Source organism: Caretta caretta, chromosome 2, assembly GCF_965140235.1.
Source record: "Caretta caretta isolate rCarCar2 chromosome 2, rCarCar1.hap1, whole genome shotgun sequence".
NCBI classification, from domain to species: domain Eukaryota; kingdom Metazoa; phylum Chordata; order Testudines; family Cheloniidae; genus Caretta; species Caretta caretta.
The window spans coordinates 59,560,384-59,580,832 of NC_134207.1; the positions used below are offsets into that span (position 1 = coordinate 59,560,384).

General features: G+C 38.0%; 1 protein-coding gene across 8 annotated transcripts in view; it reads left to right on the plus strand.

Moving 5' to 3' along the window:
* The window catches only part of NCOA2 (nuclear receptor coactivator 2), a 256,975-nt gene that overhangs the window by 227,125 nt on the left and 9,401 nt on the right, over positions 1 to 20,449 (plus strand). For all 8 annotated transcript variants that reach the window (XM_075125137.1, XM_048840914.2, XM_048840912.2 and 5 more), the window contains 8 exons: positions 950 to 1,165; positions 1,922 to 2,051; positions 8,629 to 8,794; positions 10,859 to 11,137; positions 12,502 to 12,579; positions 13,176 to 13,410; positions 16,330 to 16,507; positions 17,541 to 17,739. In XM_075125137.1, coding sequence (XP_074981238.1) covers positions 950 to 1,165; positions 1,922 to 2,051; positions 8,629 to 8,794; positions 10,859 to 11,137; positions 12,502 to 12,579; positions 13,176 to 13,410; positions 16,330 to 16,507; positions 17,541 to 17,739 — 1,481 coding nt within the window. The remainder of the gene's footprint in view (positions 1 to 949; positions 1,166 to 1,921; positions 2,052 to 8,628; positions 8,795 to 10,858; positions 11,138 to 12,501; positions 12,580 to 13,175; positions 13,411 to 16,329; positions 16,508 to 17,540; positions 17,740 to 20,449) is intronic.

Genomic DNA, 20,449 nt, shown 5'->3' on the forward strand with positions numbered 1-20,449 from the left:
AGAAAGCTGATTGCCTACAAGGATCGGGGGGGGGGGACTTTTCCCCATCAACATATTGCATTGCACAATTGGCTTGGTGAATTATTATTTTTACCACCCTCTGAAGGCACTGGCCACTGATTATTCAGAGTACCAGATTAGCGAGACCAGCCATCTGAGCTGAGCCAACATTTCCTATATTAATACAGTATTGAAATGATTACCAATGCTGTATTTCTACAAGTTTTAGTTTTTTGATTATCACAGTAGTACAGTACTCTAAGCCTATAAATTTAAAGTGTAAATAAATTATATCAGTGGTTTACAGTAGGTGTAGGAGGACTTCCCCTAATATAGCTGTAATGAACTGCACCAAGTATCAGAAAGTTCCTGTGAGTAATTTCCTTTCACCATCTATTGATTCAAGTTTGTCCGGGTAAGTCTTGTAGTTAGGAAGGCTCGTGGTTATGAATGACAAGAATTTTCAAAAGATCAGTGTTAAATAAGAATTAATATTTATATTTTTGTTGTTTATAAATGTATATTAATAACTTGTTGTTCCCCAGATCTTCACATTCTCACATAGGACTTGAAAAGCAAATCGCTGACATGTATGCCAGCAAACATGATCCATTTCCTGAGAAAGGAAGTCAGGGTTATCCACACACCCTCCGCACCTGTTGTGGAGTACATATGGGAACACTTACGCTTAACAGCTTTTCAGAAATGATAAAAGGGTCACCTTCATGTAAAACCTGTAGTAGTCCCCAGTTCCTCAACTGAACAGCAAAATGCACAAGCCTGCAGAGTTACATGTCTGAACAGGCAGTTGAAATATAATTTGCTTTGAATAAAACCTGACAAACTAGTACATTTTTCTCTGGAAAATTAAGCTAATCAACCAACAGGAATATTTGGAGATGTTTTCGAGGCTTGCATCTGGGTCTCACTGTATTTGGATTTCATACAGGAATGGTTGGTGGTAATACCCCTCGGCCTGCAATGCCATCTGGAGACTGGGGTGCCCAGGGTTCTGCTGTGAGGGTAACCTGTGCTGCTACAACCAGTGCCATGAACAGGCCAATCCAAGGAGGTATGATACGTAACCCAACAGCCAGCATTCCTATGAGACCCAGCAGCCAGCCAGGCCCAAGACAGATGCTTCAGTCTCAGGTCATGAATATGGGTAAGCCCCAGTGCCTTACTGTAGTATATTATTTTGCAATTACTGCTTTGTATGATTAGGTAGAAGGTAACATCTAGCTTCAAATATAGACTTGATTTAAATTGTGTTGAGCAAGTTAGAGGCTCCCTACAGCATACAGGGGAAATATCCTGCTCAACGAGGAGAGAGCCTGTATAAGGTGTGTATTTTAATGTTTGTCACTATGTCGACAGTTTTTCTGTCTTTCTTTAGCCGCACAGAGATATGTGACCAAAGGAATAGGATAGGAAGATTTTCTAGTTTATGAAGAAATAAGGTTCTAAAAGAAAATATATATTTTAACACTTCCTTTGTGCTAGGTCAGTACTAAAGCAAGCACCTTTGGATACAGATTGCATGTAGAATGCTTATACCCTTTGCACTAGTCTTTGTTCATATTTGCATTTGTTATGTCATTTCAAATGTAGCACCATACTCATCAGTTTGTATTTGCAGAGTTCTTTTGATGTATGCTAAACATAAAAAAGTGAAAGATTTATTGACCAGTAATTTCATGATGCTTTGAAATTGTTAAAGTGCAACGAGAAGAAAGCAAAGTCTTAAATTGGAATGATGGTTAAACTGAGACAAAAGATCTATTGTCTACATGCCTCTTTACAAATGAAGATGCTGACAATTTTTTGTTCACTCAAAGCAAATATAACTTATTTGAAAGCACCAACAGTAAGGTAGTGGCCCTTCACTATTACAGATGTTTGATTGCTTTTTCTTGTTTAGGGCCATCTGAACTGGAGATGAATATGGGGGGACCTCAATACAGCCAACAGCAAGCTCCTCCGAATCAGACCGCACCGTGGCCGGACAGCATCTTGCCTATAGATCAGACATCTTTTGGTAATCAGAACAGGTCAGTCTTACTGGCAAATCAAAAAGTCATATTCTACAGGAAAACTTGGAGATCCACATTTTGTGAGCTTCATGGGAACAAACACTTTTTTAATGTATGTAGTGCATGCTTTCAGGGAACAAAATCGTCGATTTATGCTTTTTTGACATTTATATGCCTACAATATGCATTCATGACTCAGCATTACCTCCAATTACTCCTTCTGCTGGTTAGGCCATGTGTACACTGAAAGAATGTATGCCTCCATATTACATCAACTCCCACCAGTGGTGCAGAAGCACAGGTGATGGAAATAGTGCAAGAATTAATATAGGCAAGACTCTCTGCATTTTTTACCATCAAGTCATGACAACTAGTAGGTGAACAGGTGGAAAAGATGCCTGAGTCCTATTTACATTAGTGGCTTACCATGAGTAGCGACTGTAATGTTGCTGTCTGTTGCTCTATATGTGGGTACTACTGTTTCTAGTGTAGATCACCTTTCAACTTTTGGGGAGGTTTTTTTTTATTTGTATGTTTTGTTTTAATCGGGCTAGAATCCTGTCAAGAGCAGGAGAGGAAAAATGAAGCAAGACTGAAAGTCTCTCTCTCCCTGGGTTAAATAACCTCAGTCTGTTTTCCGCAGTACCAAATGCACGATTACAGTCTGATCAGTACATATTAAACTCATATCTTTTTACTTATTTGTTACTATACATTTCATATAGTGCCATAACAGTGCATGGGGCTTTACAGAGATTTTAAAAAATCACATTCTCTGGCACGAAAAGGTTTACAGTGTAAATTAAATAAACATAGAACGTGCAGATGAAAGAGGAACAGATTTTTAAATTGAGAGTGAAATAGGGCAGGATAGGAGAGGAGCACAGGGAAGGAAATCAGCATGGAAATAAGTCGAAAGAAGTGAATTTTGAGGAATGATTTGAAAGCCCGGGGAAAAGAACGTAGCCTGTGACTATTTCAGAGTGTGATGTGTACACCCTAAACATTTTGTTTTCTTGCTGAAAGTTGGCCATGAAAGATTATTTATAACTTTAACTTGGCCTTAGTTCCAGTCTTTCCTGATGCTTTTCCCACTTTATCATGTTTTTCCAATAGATCTCCCAATGCTATTCTCCATATGCTGTAGGCACCTTTGACATACCTTAAAAGTAGGGCTGTCAAGCAATTAAAAAAATTAATCGCACAATTAAACAATAAAAGAATACCATTTATTTAAATATTTTGGATGTTTTCTACATTTTCAAATATATTGATTCCAATTACAAAACAGAATACAAAGTGTACAGTGCTCACTTTATATTTATTTTCTATTACAAGTATTTGTACTCTAAAAAACCAAAAGAAATAGTATTTTTCAATTCACATAATACAAGTACTGTAGTGCAAACTCTTTACCATGAAAGTTGAACTTACAAATGTAGAATTATATACAAAAAAAACCTTCATTCAAAAATAGAACAATGTAAAATTTTAGAGCCTGCAAGTCCACTCAGTTCTACTTCTTGTTCAGCCAGTCGCTCAGACAAACAAGTTTATTTACATTTGCAGGAGATAATGCTGCCTGCTTCTTGTTTGTCACCTGAAAGTGAGAACAGCATTCTCATGGCACTGTTGAAGCCGGCGTCACAAGATACTTACATGCCAGATGTGCTAAAGATTCATATGTCCCTTTATGCTTCAGCCACCATTCCAGGGGACATGCGTCCGTGCTGATGACGGGTTTTGCTCGATAACAATCCAAAGCAGTGTGGACTGATGTGTTCATTTTCATTATCTGGGTCAGATGCCACCAGCAGAAGGTTGATTTTCTTTTTTGGTGGTTCGGGTTCTGTAGTTTCTACACTGGAGTGTTGCTCTTTTAAAACTTCTGAAAGCATGCTCCACACCTTGTTCCTCTCAGATTTTGGAAGGCACTTCAGGTTCTTAAACCTTGGGTCGAGTTCTATAGCTATCTTTAGAAATCTCACATTGGTACCTTCTTTGCATTTTGTGAAATCTGCAGTGAAAGTGTTCTTAAAATAAACAGCATGTGCTGGGTCATCTTCCAAGACTGCTATAACATGAAATATATGGCAGAATGTGGGTAAAACAGAGCAGGGGACATACAATTCTCCCCCAAGGAGTGCAGTCACAAATTTAATTAATGCATTATTTTTTTTAACAAGCACCATCAGCATGGAAGCATGCCCTCAGGAATGGTGGCCAAAGCATGAAGGGGCATCCGAATGTTTAGCGTATCTGGAAGGTAAATACCTTGCAATGCCGGCTACAAAAGTGCCATGCCAAATGCCTGTTCTCATTTTCTGGTGACATTGTAAATAAGAAGATGGCAGCATTATCTCCTGTAAATGTAAATAAACTTGTTTTTCTTCACGATTGGCTGAACAAGAAGTAGGACTGAGTGGACTAGTAGGCTCTGAAGTTTTACATGGTTACATAACTGCACTCAAAAACAAAACAAAAAATATCTACACTTGTAAGTTGTACTTTCACAACAAAGAGATCGCACTATAGCACTTGTTTGAGGTGAATTGAAAAATACTATATATTTTGTTCATCATTTTTATAGTGCAAATATTTGGAATAAAAATAATATACACTTTGATTTCAATTACAATGCAGAATACAATATATATGGAAAATATAGAAAAATATCCAAAATATTTAATAAATTTCAATTGGTATTCTGTTGTTTAACAGTGTGATTAAAACTGTGATTAATTGCGATTAATTTTTTTGAGTGAATCGTGTGAGTTAACTGTGATTAATCGACAGCCCTACTTAAAAGTACTTCCAGCAGAAATATCGCTCCAAAATAACTAAATCACAGCAATGTTGTTGGATATGGCCAACAAACCAGGGAAATAAGCTAAAATAATTCTATATCCACAAAGTCCTGCCCTCGCATTGCTCCCATTTGTAAACATCTGAGGGAGGAAAAAAGCTGCACTTTACAGCATGTCCTGAAGGCAATAGATTTGAACTATTTAGGACCAAGAGAAGAGAGTGAATTCTGAGAACATGGGATCCCCAGAAAATGCCCTTCCAGCAGCCTTTTCCTGTTCTTACCTGTGGGGTTTCAGCTTGAGCTTGAATGTGCTGATCTAAAATGTGGCTGTATGGCACAAGGTGAGAGGCAGCCTCTCTGTTAGCGATTTAGGTCTTATATGCTCAGAACCAATGCCTTAAACTCCACTGGGAAACCCATAAGTGATCTGTGTAGATAATGACACACAGATTGGATACACTTGTGGCAAGATACACAGTTAAATAAGGTGTCTGCATTTTGTACCAACTTCTGTTTCTGGATACTTGTAATTTGTAGTGTCAGGTAAAGCATGCTGCAGTGGCCTGATATTGCTATGGTTAGGATCAGCAGGTAAATATATTTCTGTTAGAAGGGGATTTGTGTTTTTTTTAATGTATTATACATAGTGGGAAGCATTCAGAATTTTCCTGTTTCTGGTACAGTAATTGATAGAGCATGTTTTCTTAATACTTTAATGATAATGCATTGTGCTACGAGATAGGGAGCCCACAAACAAGGGAAATGTTCACGTATTTATCAAATGACTTTCAACTTGTGCTGGCCAGAACTTCCACTTCGGAATCAGGACTGGAGAATGTCATTGTCATTACTTATTTAGCGACATAGATATATATGTCTTCGTACAGAACCCAATACAAACAGAGCATGGTATCTTGGTTCCATTGATGTCAATGGTAAACTCCCATTCACTTCAATGGAGACAGGTTTTCATCCAGGCTCCTTGCCCCTAGCAGATTACAAACTGAGGGCCCAATTGTGGAAGATGTGGAACACCCTCACTAATGTGCCTAATCATTTCATAGTTTACTTCTTTGGCAGATTGTGGCCTACAAAGATTAGCCCTTCATCTTATTGAAAAATAATGATCTTCAGTTTCAATAGTTTACTATTGAATTTCATTCAAATAAAAGAATTATGTATATTGTAAGCTTCAGTTGTGAGATAATGGGATATAGTTAGCATTTGAGTCCAGATCCAACTTCCCTTCATCTTTTATGTAAACTATAGTTTTTGCTCCGTTTTCTCCAGTGGATCTAAAAGTCAAACAATTATTTTATATGTTGTAATTAGGAAATTGTTTTTTATTGCATCATTATTTGGCAATCCCCTTTCATCGAGTTGGGGCTTGTTTTCATCATCTCTTGATGGATTAGATTTCACAGTCTTTATATTATTGTATGTTATCTGGGACAAATGGTGATCTGCAATCTACATAATAAGGAAGCCAACAAGTTGTTTGTCAAGAAAGCACTGAGTTGTCTTTTTTTTTTTTTTAAATAATTTGATTAGTTATTATCAGGAATCATATATCATACAGTTTGTTACAAAATTAATTATTGAGAAAAGAATACATTTGTATAGATAAGAGTTGAGTTTAGCATCAGTGTGTACAAAATAGATGAATTATCAGTAAGTAATTCTAATTGTTTGACATTCAAAGTTTTGATTTATTATTTTTGTTTTCTCATTGTATATATTCATATCCATTCACAATTTCTTTTTTAATTTTGGTCACTCCCATTGATACATTTTCCAGGAGTGCTTTATTTTAACAAGGTCACCTGTTGAGTTTGATATCAACTTGGATAAAGGTTGTAGGATTTTTCTATTGTTTTTCTCCTGAAATTATTTCTAATTCTATGGGAGCGCGAATGTTAGTAATTTTCTTTATATATGATTAATAAGTTTATAATTGTGCAGTGCTTGAAAGTTGTAAAATGCTGTTTAGTGTATATATGTGTGCTGTTTAGTATATTTTATTACTTTGCTGAGTGAATGGGTATCCAATTGGTCATATTCCCTAGAATATGTTTTTTTTCTCCGATGTGTAGTCTGGCAGTATTTCTCTTAGCCTTCACTGTGGCGTGAAAATTAGACTCCTACTGGCAAATAATAATTTTGTTATGGAAGCTAACATAATGCTAACAGTGTTTCTATATCTTCTCAAAGCTGGGTGCATGGTGAGGTATGTGCCAAGAGTATCACTGTATAGTGTAGATCTGTTCCCCGCGCCTCCCCCCCGCCCCCCCAAGTCTGACAAAAAGCTTGCCATTGACTCTCAGTAATTGCCTTTGACAGGACATTCCCTTGCAATATGTAAGGTAGTGCCTCGGGTGACCTTGCAGTTCCAGCAGGCTGCATCCTCTGTAGTGTGTTTGCATATGTCTGTAAGCTGTAAAAGGTCCTGTAAAATTTCTGTGTGAATTACCCAGAAGAGAGATGGTATTTAGATGGAGCTGAAATGTTGTTTCAAATCCAGTTTTATTTCTAAATAAGTACGATCTTCCAGTTTGGGGATAAAACTTCCTCCTGCCTTTGCAGCTGTAAGGGTGCTTGCCTGCCAAGTGCAGTTCCACTGGATGGAGAACAGGATTTTGGAGAGTCAGCACATGACAGAATGCCCGTCTCCTTGGTATCCCCATTCTAAGGCCCAATTCGATCAAGCATTAAGAATGTGCTTAAGTTGTCACTGAAGTCAGTGACACTCAAATACATGTTTAAAGTTAAGAACATGCTTAACTGCTTTGCTGAATCAGGACATATACATCCCTGCAAAGTAAAGTTTTTTAGCCTGGGCAAGAGTGGTTGTTGATGGATCCACTGCTGCGTGGTTTTGTTACCTCACAGGGAAGGGGGCTGTTGCCCCAGTGGTGCTGTTGCCCCTCTGTGACATGGAGTAGAGCGGTGGCTCTCAAATATTTTTACTGGTGACCCCTTTCACATAGCAAGACTCTGAGTGCGACCCCCCCCCCCATAAATTAAGAATACTTTTTAATGTATTTAACACCATTATAAATGTTGGAGGCAAAGCGGGGTTTGGGGTGGAGATTGATGGCTTGCGACCCCCGCATATAATAACCTTGTGACCCCCCGAGGGGTCCTGACCCCCAGTTTGAGAACCCATGGAGTAGAGGAAGTCTTCCTTTGTTCTCTTTGTTGGCACAAAACTTGAGCTATTTGAGCTTGGTATGGTGAGTTGGGGTGAATTTTACCCTTTGACTGTATGGTCTGATTGGCAAGGGCGATGAATAAGAGTGAGTGTGGTTCCACTCTTAAGGAAGCTTTCTATAATGACTTTGTCCTTATATCTGCTCATGGTAGTATCTTTAATCTAGTGTATGTAATTTGGAGTTACTAGTAAAAAAAAAATTAATTCCTTTTCTGTTTGTTTAGCTAAGTGATTTGCGTCTATCTTCATTAAATAGATTCTACATTGACTTCCATATTCATTTGTTGATCCCATTCTGTGAAGTTAGTTCCGAGAAATATCTCTGGCAGTATTTGTGTTTCCTTCTGATACATGAATGCAACACCCGGTGACTTAAGGGAGAGTTGTAGAAGTGTTTCTTTGGGTATTAAGCAGTGAGAAGAAGTTACCTAAGAAAATTTGCAGCTATGGAAATCATTGTCACCTGTAGTATAAGACTCATTAGCTCAATTTGTGAGAAATAATCATTTATCCACATGAAGTGGGTACTCTTCGTCCAACACCTGTTTACCAAAGTTATATTCATGTCTTCACAGGCAACCGTTTGGCAGCTCACCAGATGACTTGTTGTGCCAGCATCCTTCATCAGAGTCACCAAGTGATGAGGGAACTCTCCTGGATCAGCTTTATTTGGCACTAAGGAATTTTGATGGTCTAGAAGAAATTGATAGGGCTCTCGGAATACCAGAATTGGTTAGCCAGGTATACTTGATACTATCAAATTCTAAATTACTGTTAAAAAGTTGAAATCCCTTTAAAGTGAGAGAGGTAAAGATTTATGTGTTATACACACACACTGTCGGTTTGGAAAACAACAAAATTTAATGTTCTAATAAGTAAAAAGAATTGAGTGTAGCTTTAAAAATTGCCAATATATTTAATTGTAAAACAGATTTCATGCAAGTTAGTTCCCCCTTTATTTAAGTGCCAAGACCTGAGTTAAGGTCTTGGCACTTGGCACTATATTCCACCTGCAACAGATGATTTCGTCATAACCACCTAAAACAATATTGGTTTAATGTTAGAATTGTGCCTACATGCCTTGCTGTAGTGGGCCCTTAATCTGTTCTTTTTATCCCTTTTCCCACATTTGTTTTTAGTAACTTTGTTAGTTCTTCTCAAATACAAAAATGTTACACAATGCTAATTAAAATAATACAAATAGAAATATAGTAAAGGCTTAGGAAAAAATAGGACTTGGTACTTGGCTCAGCCTTGTATCCAATTTTTTAATTCAAATTACATTGTCAAAACAGTCAGTCTTGCCTGTATAAATGTTTAACATTCTGAGATGGGTTAGTGCTTGTGGCTCATCTGTGTAACCGACTATGGCCATTTCTATTCCCATTTGTCAGAACTGTACCTCTGAAATAACCCTGTATTTCAGATATGACCTTTGTCTTCTCTGCATCTGTTCCTTTATCTGTGGACTCTGAAATGGTAAAATAGGGTCAATAAAATCCTGAACGGGACATGAGAAAGATACACCTGTGGATATCTGATAGAATACTGAGTACAGTGCTTCATTAGGGACAAGATTTTGGTGAACATTTCATTCAGTGAAACTTTGATTCTGTATTCATGAGGAGTTCATGTAGTAGTGAGTAGCCTCAAGAGCACTACCAAAGAATCAGTGTGAAAAAGAACAATTTATTTGAAGAGAAATTATATGAATTTCTTACTAATGAGTGTCTCCGTGGAAATGGTTTTAAGACTTCTACAGATTTAAAGGAAACTATTACATTTAAGGTTTCAGAGTAGCAGCAGTGTTAGTCTGTATCTGCAAAAAGAAAAGGAGGACTTGTGGCACCTTAGAGACTAACAAATTTATTTGAGCATAAGCTTTTGTGAGCTTCCGATGAAATGAGCTGTAGCTCATGAAAGCTTGTACTCAAATAAATTTGTTAGTCTCTAAGGTGCCACAAGTACTCCTTTTTATTAAATTTAAGATGTTAACAAGAACAGCCGCCTTTGAAAGTCCTAGCTTTTATTGATAAAATCTTAATCTTTACTAGGATTTTTAACCTCGAGTTAATTGATTTCCAGGGTAAACTACTGAGCAGTAAACTCAGTAAGGTAAACTTCAAATGACTGTAACCTGGAACAAATGTTTGGGGAATGTTCAGAATAGCCTTTAGAAATGCGTCAGCAGCCTTGCGTTAATTGGCAGTCAGTTAACTTGAGGTAAAAAGCTGTTGTGTAGACATACCCAAAGGAAGTTAGGTGCTCATCCCTCATTAAAATGAGAACTGAGCTTTTAATTGCCTTTGGCTCCTTTGAAAATCTGAGACATTTATATTGCAAATGGCAACTCCACTTAATAACACTGAAGATTTTTTGAAATCTAATTTGTCTTTCACTATTTGTGTATTTGTTACTCTTTGAATTTCTTCCAGTTTCAGTGATAAAAATAGGCTAGTCCTCACTGTTTAGACTCTCTAGTCATTTTCACTTTCAGTTCTCCTGCACTAGGACAGTGCTGAGATGTTTGCACTGAAAAGACTGCAGAGAATTTCTCCTTCCATTGCCATGGTGTTTTGCTTGTTTGTTTTTTTAAGTCATGGAGACAATTCTGTTGATCTTAAGTTTTGTTTAAACAATCAGTTAAAAAAAATTACCAGTCTTTTTGGGCAAATTTGTCTGTACAGTGTCCCTTTAATAATGGAAGATTTTTGTGGGAAGACTGGGTTTTTAGTCTGGAATAATCCCATTCAGAAGTATATTTTACTATGTGTTTATATACATTTGGTTTGTATGTTTCTGCAGAGCCAAGCTGTAGATCCAGAGCCATTCTCAAGTCAGGAATCCAACATCATAATAGAACAAAAGGCACCAGTTTTCACTCAACAATATGCATCTCAGGCTCAAATGGCCCAGGGTAGTTATACACCCATGCAGGACCCAAACTTTCACCCAATAGGACAGCGGCCTGGTTACGCAACACTGCGTATGCAACCTAGGCCTGGTCTCAGACCTACTGGTATAGTGCAGAACCAGCCAAATCAGCTGAGACTTCAGCTTCAACATAGACTGCAAGCACAGCAGGTATTCTATGTTTATATGTTATCTACCACTGGTTAAGTCAGATTATAGTAATTTAATATAGAGTAAATACATTGGATTTAGCTAGCTCTGAATAGTCTAATTCTTAAGTGTGTTCCCTATTATATTTATTCCTGTTGAATTCTACTGTTGAAATAGAAATATTGGCCATAATGAATTTTACAGAGATAATACATAGTGTCTTTATTCTCCTTGTTGACCTCTTCTGCACTTTTACCAGCTTGTCATTATCTTTTCTATAATGCAAAAAATGTGCCCAGTACTCAAATCCTGGTCTCACTAGCCCTTTGTGCAATGCTATAATGATGTCTTTTGATGTATGGACTTTTTTTCTGTTCAGTTGTATTCAGACCCCTAATCATATACTTGTTTTTTGAATTGCTGCCAGATTCCTAAATGCTTTCTTTTGTCATTGTTTCAAGTTTGTGACCATTTTAATTCACCATTCCTTGTGCCATATATTGTGTGCTGATATAAATTTAAAAATCATAGAATTGTAGCGCTGGAAGGGACATCGAGAGGTCATCTAGTCTAGCCCCCTGCACTCAGGCAAGACCAAGTAAACCTAGACTATCCCTGAAATGTGTGTGTCTAACTGGTCCTCAACCTCCCTTGCAAGCCTGTTCCAGTACTTAACTAACTTTATAGTTAGAAAGATTTCCTACCTTCAGAGGACATGGAGAACAGCTGATCACAGTCCTTTTTATAATAGCCCGTAACTTATTTGAAGACTCTTATCAGGTCCCCCTCAGTCTTCTTTTCTCTTTATAAACATGCCCGTTTTTTTTTTTTTTTTTTTTTTTTCACCTTTCCTCAGAAGTCAGGTTTTCTAAACTTTTTTTTCATTTTTTGTTCCTCTCCTCTGGCACTCCCTTAAATTTGTCTACAATTTTCTTAAAGTGTGGCACCCAGAACTAGACACAATTCTCCCGATGAGGCCCCAGCAGTGCCTAGTACAACAGGACAGTAGACTCTCATGTCTTACACAGAACATAAAAATGTCATGCACATTACATTAAGAACATTTCCAGCGTAAACATCATGATAAATTCTAGCTTAGAGAAAATGCTAATAATTTAATTATAAGCACATAAGAGATAGGAGTTATAAAGGCATTGCATTTGGAATTTCTCAGACTGCTATACCATATAGATCATATGGCATATTGTCTCCTTGAAGCATGAGGGGTTTTTTTAACATTAATGGGAATTGGGCAGCTAAAATAATGAATACTGAACTGAGACTGTCCACCAGAACCTGCAGAATTTGTGTTCGTATTCCTTTTGCATGCGGGTTCCCTTGTTTAGCATTCTTCTTCTACCTTCATTTTTGTTTTGTTGGTTTAGAATCGCCAGCCACTGATAAATCAAATCAGCAGCGTCTCCAATATGAACCTGTCTCTGAGACCTGGAGTACCCACACAGGTGAGGGAGCTAGTACTGTAGGTACTTCTGTTTTGTTCACTGCATTTTCCACTTGTCCCAAGTTTAGTTTATACTGAATCATAGACTCTTCAATTTAAATACATCAATAATACATAGTATATACAAGAAATGATAAGGCAGAGACTGTAAACAAAACAATACAACCCTAAGTTAGAGTATTTATTTCCATATTTAAAAAACAAAAACAACTTGTGGAAGTTGCACTCCTGAGGTCCTTTTTCACCACTAACCTGTGTGGTAATTTGGTTCCTGGGAGTGAGGAAGGAATGGTGACAAATCTACATTTTAACCTGAGTTCCTCACCTCATAGGGAAAAGGCAGTTTGAGTGGAACAATTCATTCCAATGATTTGTAATCTTAAACTTCTAGTACTAAAATTATGTGTGTTAATCTCTGTTTCAGTTTTGAAATTCTTCACCACATGTCAGAAGTAATGCTAGGAATTTTACCTTCTGTCTGATTTTATAGTTAGGCATATGGTGAGGAAAGGAACTTGAATTTTATGAGTCATTCCGATAGAGATGCCTTTATAGTTAACATTATGTATTAATTCGCAGTTATCATTTTTTCTATAGGCACCTATCAATGCACAGATGCTGGCCCAGAGGCAGAGGGAGATACTGAGCCAGCACCTGAGGCAACGACAGATACATCAACAACAGCAGGTGCAACAGCGGACTCTGATGATGCGAGGACAGAGTTTGAATATGTCACCAAGCATGGTGGCCTCTGGTGGCATACCAGCAACCATGAGCAACCCACGAATTCCGCAGGCAAACGCACAGCAATTTCCATTTCCTCCAAACTATGGTACTGGACGTACATCCCCAACACCTTTCACCAATTCTTTCTCCCCAGCATCCCCCAGTCCTGGATCTTAGCTCCTCTTTCATAGCTCCTTGCATGGCTCCCAGATGAATCTAGTTAATGAGGGAATGATGGGAAATATGAGAGGACACTTTGGGCCTGTCATGAGTCCCAAAAGACAGAACAATACCTGCCGGTTTCTCAGCTCAGGTACCACCTTCTCTCTGAGTACAGATCTTCTCTGCTGAATGGCAGAAGTGTGTGTATATACACTCAAATATAAATATTGTTATGTTTATACAAAGGGGCTTGAAAGGTTTTGGATTCTGATCAAAACAAATAAATCCAATATATACGCCAGCAGTGGAGATGAATAAAAATATGCTAATCGTTGTCAGTATTGGTGGACAGAGTGAAGTTGTGTAAAAAATCATTTAGAAGCAAAACTGTTCATAATCCCTTTGTATCATCATTATATTGATTTGGCTTTATGTGTTGATCTTGAGAGATTAGTTAACATTAGGTATGTAACTTCTAATATTTTTGTGCATATATTAATGTCAAATTAATAGCTTTACTGTTGACTTTTAGTTAATTGAATTTACCTTAGTATCAGAAAAGACTTCCCCCTCCCTATCTCCAAACTTATATGCATATAGCAGCCAATGTCATTATGCCCTTGTGTTTAACTAAGCAGTCTTCAGGTTTGTTCTGGGGGCAGACAGGTCAGAATCAGCTTGACCTTTCCTCTTCCCATGTAACAGTTATAGGTATTATGTGCATGTTCCGCTGATGTAACTAACAAAAATTCATTCTACCTCATGCTGAATTTTTTTATTTCCTGTCTCTTGTTCGATGTGTTATTCTTGACATCCGTTTCTACTGAATAGTATATCATACCTTTCATCCATTGATTTCAAATTGCTTTACAAAGGTAACTAAGCATTATTATCCCCATTTTATGATGGGGAAACTGAGGTATAGAAAAGTTATGACTTGCCCATGGTCATGCACAGTGTCGGTGGAAAAGCTGGGAGTAGATCCCACGTCTACTGACTCCCAGTCCAGAGTCCTCTTCACTGGACCATACTTCCTCTCTATCTATTTAAACTATCTATTTGTGCATACAGTATAATCTGACAAGACAGTTTCTGCTCGTTTTTTGGGGAAAGAAATACCCTGTGGGAGGCTTCTTTTGACTTACTATGGATAGGACCGGGCGTGTGCCTTTTTAAACTATGGATTTCCACACTTACAGGTCGCCGGAAGTGAATTTTTATTACAGTCCAGGCAAAGATTCAGATAATAACATGTTTCCATTTTGATTGAAAATTATAAAGATTTGTGGTGAGGGAGAAAATTGGGACCGAACTGTTTTAATGGGTGTCTTTGTATTTGGTGGAGATTCATTTTTTCTGTACATCACAAAATGTTTTAGTTTATTTTTAAACTCTTTTTGTTGTAAATATTATAAGAATAGAGATGTTTAGTGAACTTACTTGCAATGTCGAATATTGCAGTACATGTTTCATTCAGCCTTCTGAGCAGTTTTACACTGTGAAGGCCAGCAGGCAATTCTGTTACATTCTGTTAATTTGTAATTGTTCGGTAATGTTGATTTGAAATGCACGGGTACCTTTGACACGTTTTGTAATATATATTGGCTTGTCTAAACATAAGTTTTCATTGATTTTGTTTTACCAGTGGAAACCCCAATGTGGATATTCTTATTTCTCATTTTCAGAGTGGCTTATTTTGGTCTAGTTTAAACCTGTTCCTGATTGACTTAAAGTAAAGCAAAAAAAGCTTGGCTTAAAAGAAAATAAGAGTATGTCTACACTGCAATAAAAAAACCCTCGGCACCAAATCTTGGAGCTCAGATCAGCTAACTTGGTCTCACAGGCCTTGGGCTGCAGGGCCAAAAATAGCAATATAGACATTCAGGCTTGGGCTGGAGCCTGGGCTCTGAGACCCACTCTCTTCACAGGCTCTCAGATTCCAGGCTCCAGCCCAAGCCCAAATGTCCACACTGGAGTTTTATTGCCTCGCAGCCCAAGCCCCATGAACCTGAGTCAACTGATCCAGCCCAGCCGGGACTGTGCCATGGTCTTTTATTTGCAGTGCAGACATACCCTATGTGTCCATGCAGACTTTTGTGCCAGTTTAGCCTTCTAAATCGGTAAAATCACACCTTATGTTAAACCAGTGAATCTTTGCACATAAACAAGCTCTGACCTGTGCAAAATGAACTAATCGTTCAAAATGACATTACCTGTTTTGTATGCACGAAAGGACACAGACACAAATGTTATGAAAACGTACAGAAGCTTATTGAAAATTTGATTCTGAATGTTAAAAGAGGAGACAAGGTGGGTGAGGTAATATCTTTTATTGGACTATCTTCCATTGGCGAGAGAGACACGCTTTCGAAAGATACTACCTCGTCTACTACCTTGTCTCTCTCTAATATCCTGGGGCCAACAGGGCTACAAGAACACTGTATATATGTTAAAAGATGGTGTCATAATGAAGGTGATTTTAGGTGTGGTGCAGATAGGAGCTAGTGCACAACATTTTTGCAGTGGAAAGCTTTTTATAGAGGCTCTGAAGAAGAATGGCTTTTATTTATTTTAATGGACCTGATTGCCACAAAAGGATGATTTTCCATTTTGTCACCATAACCTTCAGTAGGGAATACCGTTAGCCAAAGTGCAGCTGTAAAATGATTTTTTAAAAGGTTACATATGTAGTGTTTAGTTGGTCATGTCCTGATGTTAACTCAAGTCCTGTGTTAGAGTCCACCTGTGTGGATTCCAGTGGATATCCAAAGGCATGTCCATGTAGATCCCTCAGCAAAATCGGGACTTTGGTTTGCACTAGTTTACAATGTTCAGTGACTAAAAATCCTGTTTCATTCTTTAGGAATAAGTCAACAACCTGATCCAGGCTTCACAGGGGCTACCACTCCCCAGAGTCCACTGATGTCCCCAAGAATGGCTCATACCCAGAGTCCTATGATACAGCAGTCTCAGGCTACTCCTGCCTACCAGTCCTCTACAGAGATGAATGGGTGGGCACAAGGGAATATGGGTGGAAACAGGTAAATCTCCAAAAATACAAATGCCATAATTTCATTATTAAATTCTGCCTTGTATTTATGTCAATTAGTGTTCACAAGAGGAAGTATTTACATTTTGTCTTTACCCTGCTTACTAGACATCTTACACTCGTTCTACTAGAATAGACCCCTTATATAATCTTTAAATTTTGTTTTATTCTGTGTATTAATAATCTACTGCTAATAAAGATGCCTTAGTTATACTGCTTTAGTGCCTGTGTACTATGCAGAGAAAGGACTGATGTGTAAATAGTATAATGCATATAAGAAGTGGGGAAAAGCTTTAATGTGACTTTCACTTTGATGAGAAGTTCTGCTCATACACGCACTGGATTTTGCTTAAGGCTTGGGAGGGGATCTTCCACGGTTCTTAGTTCTTCAGTTATTCCAAGGTCTTGTTCATGAATGTGAAAGACGTCTGCCCTAGAATTTATGCTCTGCAGGCCAAGTTTTCAAAACCTTATGCTTGAAGTCTGTCAGCAAAAATTTCTGCACAGTTGCATGTACACTTGAGTCTACTTGCTGTAATCATGCATCCAAATCTGGTATTCATGTGTGCAAATGGCCTCCTACAATAGGCATGCAAAATGATCATGAAAACTTAGCAGTCCAGATGCTAAATATACTTGATTCCCCTCTGCTATGATGATTATAATGGGGGGGGGGGGACTGGTATTTTACATCCCCCTCCAAAAATTCCTCATCCTAAGCTGCTTTAGACATACATAGCAAGGAGCAAGCAAGACATATAAGTTGCTATTATGCATGCACAACAGATTGGTACAGCCAGACACATTAATTCTGCATGTGGACAAAGGCATGCATTTTTGTGCACAGACATCAGACCTTCAAGTTTGAAAATATAGCCCGCTGATGCCTGCAAAGCAGCTGTCTTTGGAAGTTAGTGTATATTGCATGTATAAATTTTAGTCTGAGAAAAATTCTGCGAGAGTGATTTCTTAGTGGTGTCAGCATTCTGAGTCTGACACATTGCTTTTTTTATTCCTTGTTATAGCATGTTTTCACAACAGTCCCCTCCACATTTTGGGCAGCAAGCAAACACCAGCATGTACAATAACAACATGAACATCAGTGTATCCATGGCAACCAACACAAGTGGCATGAACAACATGAACCAGATGCCAGGGCAGATCAGCATGACCTCAGCGACCTCTGTGCCTACATCAGGGTTGTCCTCCATGGGTCCTGAGCAGGTGAGAATTTAAGGACCTGAGACCACAGCTAGAGGATTTACTTGACTTGTAGTTTTTCTGGGAAGTTGAGATTGACTGTAACAGCTAGCTTATTTTTGAAAATGTTAAAAAGAAAAGCACCAGTTTTAGCTCTGCATTCAAAGGACTGGATGACTAATGCACCTTTCACATCTAGATTTCTGATTCAAATCCAGCTCCACAATAGTTAGCATCTGCTTGGTTGCTCCATAGCTTCTGTGGAATGAATTTGGTGATCTAGTTCAGTTCCCAGTAGATGGGTTTCCACAGCACAGTTGACACTTATTGGTTCCCTTGTTAATCATCTCAGCAATGGAGCCATGGACAGAATGGGCATAAAGCTATTTTCTGCAGGTGAGGGTGAGGCACATTGCCACAGTAGTAGTTTTGGAGAAAATTAAGCTGTCATTATCCATGCTGTATCTACTCTATGGATAAATAGGACTTCAGCCTCAAAGACTGTTAATCTGGCATCTGTCATGAGCACAAAATTCACACTGTTTATGATGTAATGTAACTAAGGCAGGTATCTAATTCGGTAATCAAAAAGTCTGTTCTTACACCCTGAAAAGCTTCACATGTGTACTTTTCTTTGGGGCTGTTATGCAGAACACATTTTTCCCCTTTAAGATATACATAACCAGTAAAATAACATCTTACTTTCAGTTTTGTCCATGCAAATCTCCATGATGAAATTCACACATTAAATATGGTAGTTGGGGACTAAAATTTCACTTAGACAACACACAAGTTTCAAATAATGTTCAATGAAGTAAAACTAATTAAAGCAATGAAAGATGGGAGTAGAGATTTGAAGGGGACAATAGTGAGAGAAAGGTGGAAGGTCTTCTCTTCTTTTTTCATCTAAGTGAATGTCACTTCTCCAGGCCAGAGCTTTATACTATTAGATGAGTCCTAAGGGTTTCCATCTATTCTTTATTAACATCAGTGACACACCAACCATCTGGTTGTTGATAGTACTCAAAATAAACATTTAAACCTTCTCATTATCTGAGGAACAAGAATTTCAAGGTTATTTCAAAATCCCAGTCTCACAAATTACAACATTTTTTAAAGTCTGCCTTCCACACCACTGAGGCAGAGCAAGTGTTTGTTTGCAATTTCGTGCAATACTAAAGGAGGTAGGAAGAAGGGTGCAAGGGGAGGAAGTGTTTATTTGGCCAGAGCTTTCTTTACAGATTTGATTTTCCACTCTACTCCCTCTACCCGTTTTTGCCAAACCATCCTATTGTTGTTTAAGGCATGGGGTAGTGATTCCTGTTTGGAATTTTGAGTTATGTACAGATTTATTTACTGGGATGTTTGAGAACCAGCTTAAAATTTCTGCAGCAGTGCAGGAGAGACTTTGCAATATGTTAAATGAACCATTAACTAGCTGTCTACTCAAGTTTTGCTCTGCTCAGTGTTAACTTTCTTAGTCCACACAGCTGCATTACTGCCAAAGTCAAAACTGGCCTGCTGTTTGCTACGAATTTGTTTTCAAAATATTGTTTCAAGGTATCCGGGATATCCTGCATATAGAATCAAACAAAGGAGTCAGGAAATGATTAGAGACATCATATTGCGAATGTTCCCCCTGGTTCAGCTCAGTTGCCAGGAAGGCATGGTAACTTGCTTCAGAGCAAAAGGATTGCAGATTTGTCCACTTTTTGCTTTTATTTGGTAACACAGTTAGACCTGTCTTTTTATGGCATCATCTGTAAAATACTGTCTAATGCTCTAGAAGAACCTTCAGCTAAATGTAAAAATTATTAATTTCTATGTCACCTTGTTTCTCTGATTAAATGGCAATTGCCGTCAGAAAAGTTACTGTGTAAAAATTATATTTTGGTTTGTTTTCTTTCAGTAATTTCCAAATAAAATGTGCTTCATTTACAAAGCTAAAAATTATTTTTCTAACTGCCAACGCTGCAAACTAGAGTTGCTGGCATCACCAGTGGCAATAATAATAATTCTGCAGTTGGAACATGACTGATGAATGTGTTGATATTGTGCAAGGCAGACTAGAGCCAGCTTGCTTTTCCATAGTTGTACTGCCTCTGCAGTGACAATATAAATCTTACCCATACATAAATCATATTGCTTTCTTTGTTACAAATATTTGTTTTGGATTCATTTGGATGTGATTTGATTTTTTGCAGTTTAAATTGGTTTCCAGTTCCTTCCCTGCACTTCGGAACAAAATAGAAAAGAATTCACACATTCAGCCTTTGCATGTTGTAACAAATCTTCTACTGCACAGTTGTCAATGAAAGGAAATACTCTTCATGTACAAATGCAGTTGTTTAACCCAAACACAGAAGAATGTGTTGCAACCCTCTCCAGGCCCTTTCTTTGCAGAGCACAGTTCAGTATTTTCTGAATTTTAATTTCTCAATAAAGGGTTGAAAAATCCATTCCCCTGCTTGTTGTTGAGATGGGAAAACCTTCCCTGACAAGTGTAGGGGCTTCAACCATCAATTTCTGCAGATTTTAAACTTTCATGCTAAGAATAATTAAGCTTCTAACCCTTCTAGTGGAAAAGACAACTTTCTGAATGTGAACTGCCTGTAAACCATGCAGGATTGTCTTCCTGGTTCTTTACAGCAAATGCTCCACTGTCCATGTTGCTGTTCATCGCATTGTTTCTACTTGGCAAACCAATGAATAGCAACAGAGACTGCGCTGAAGG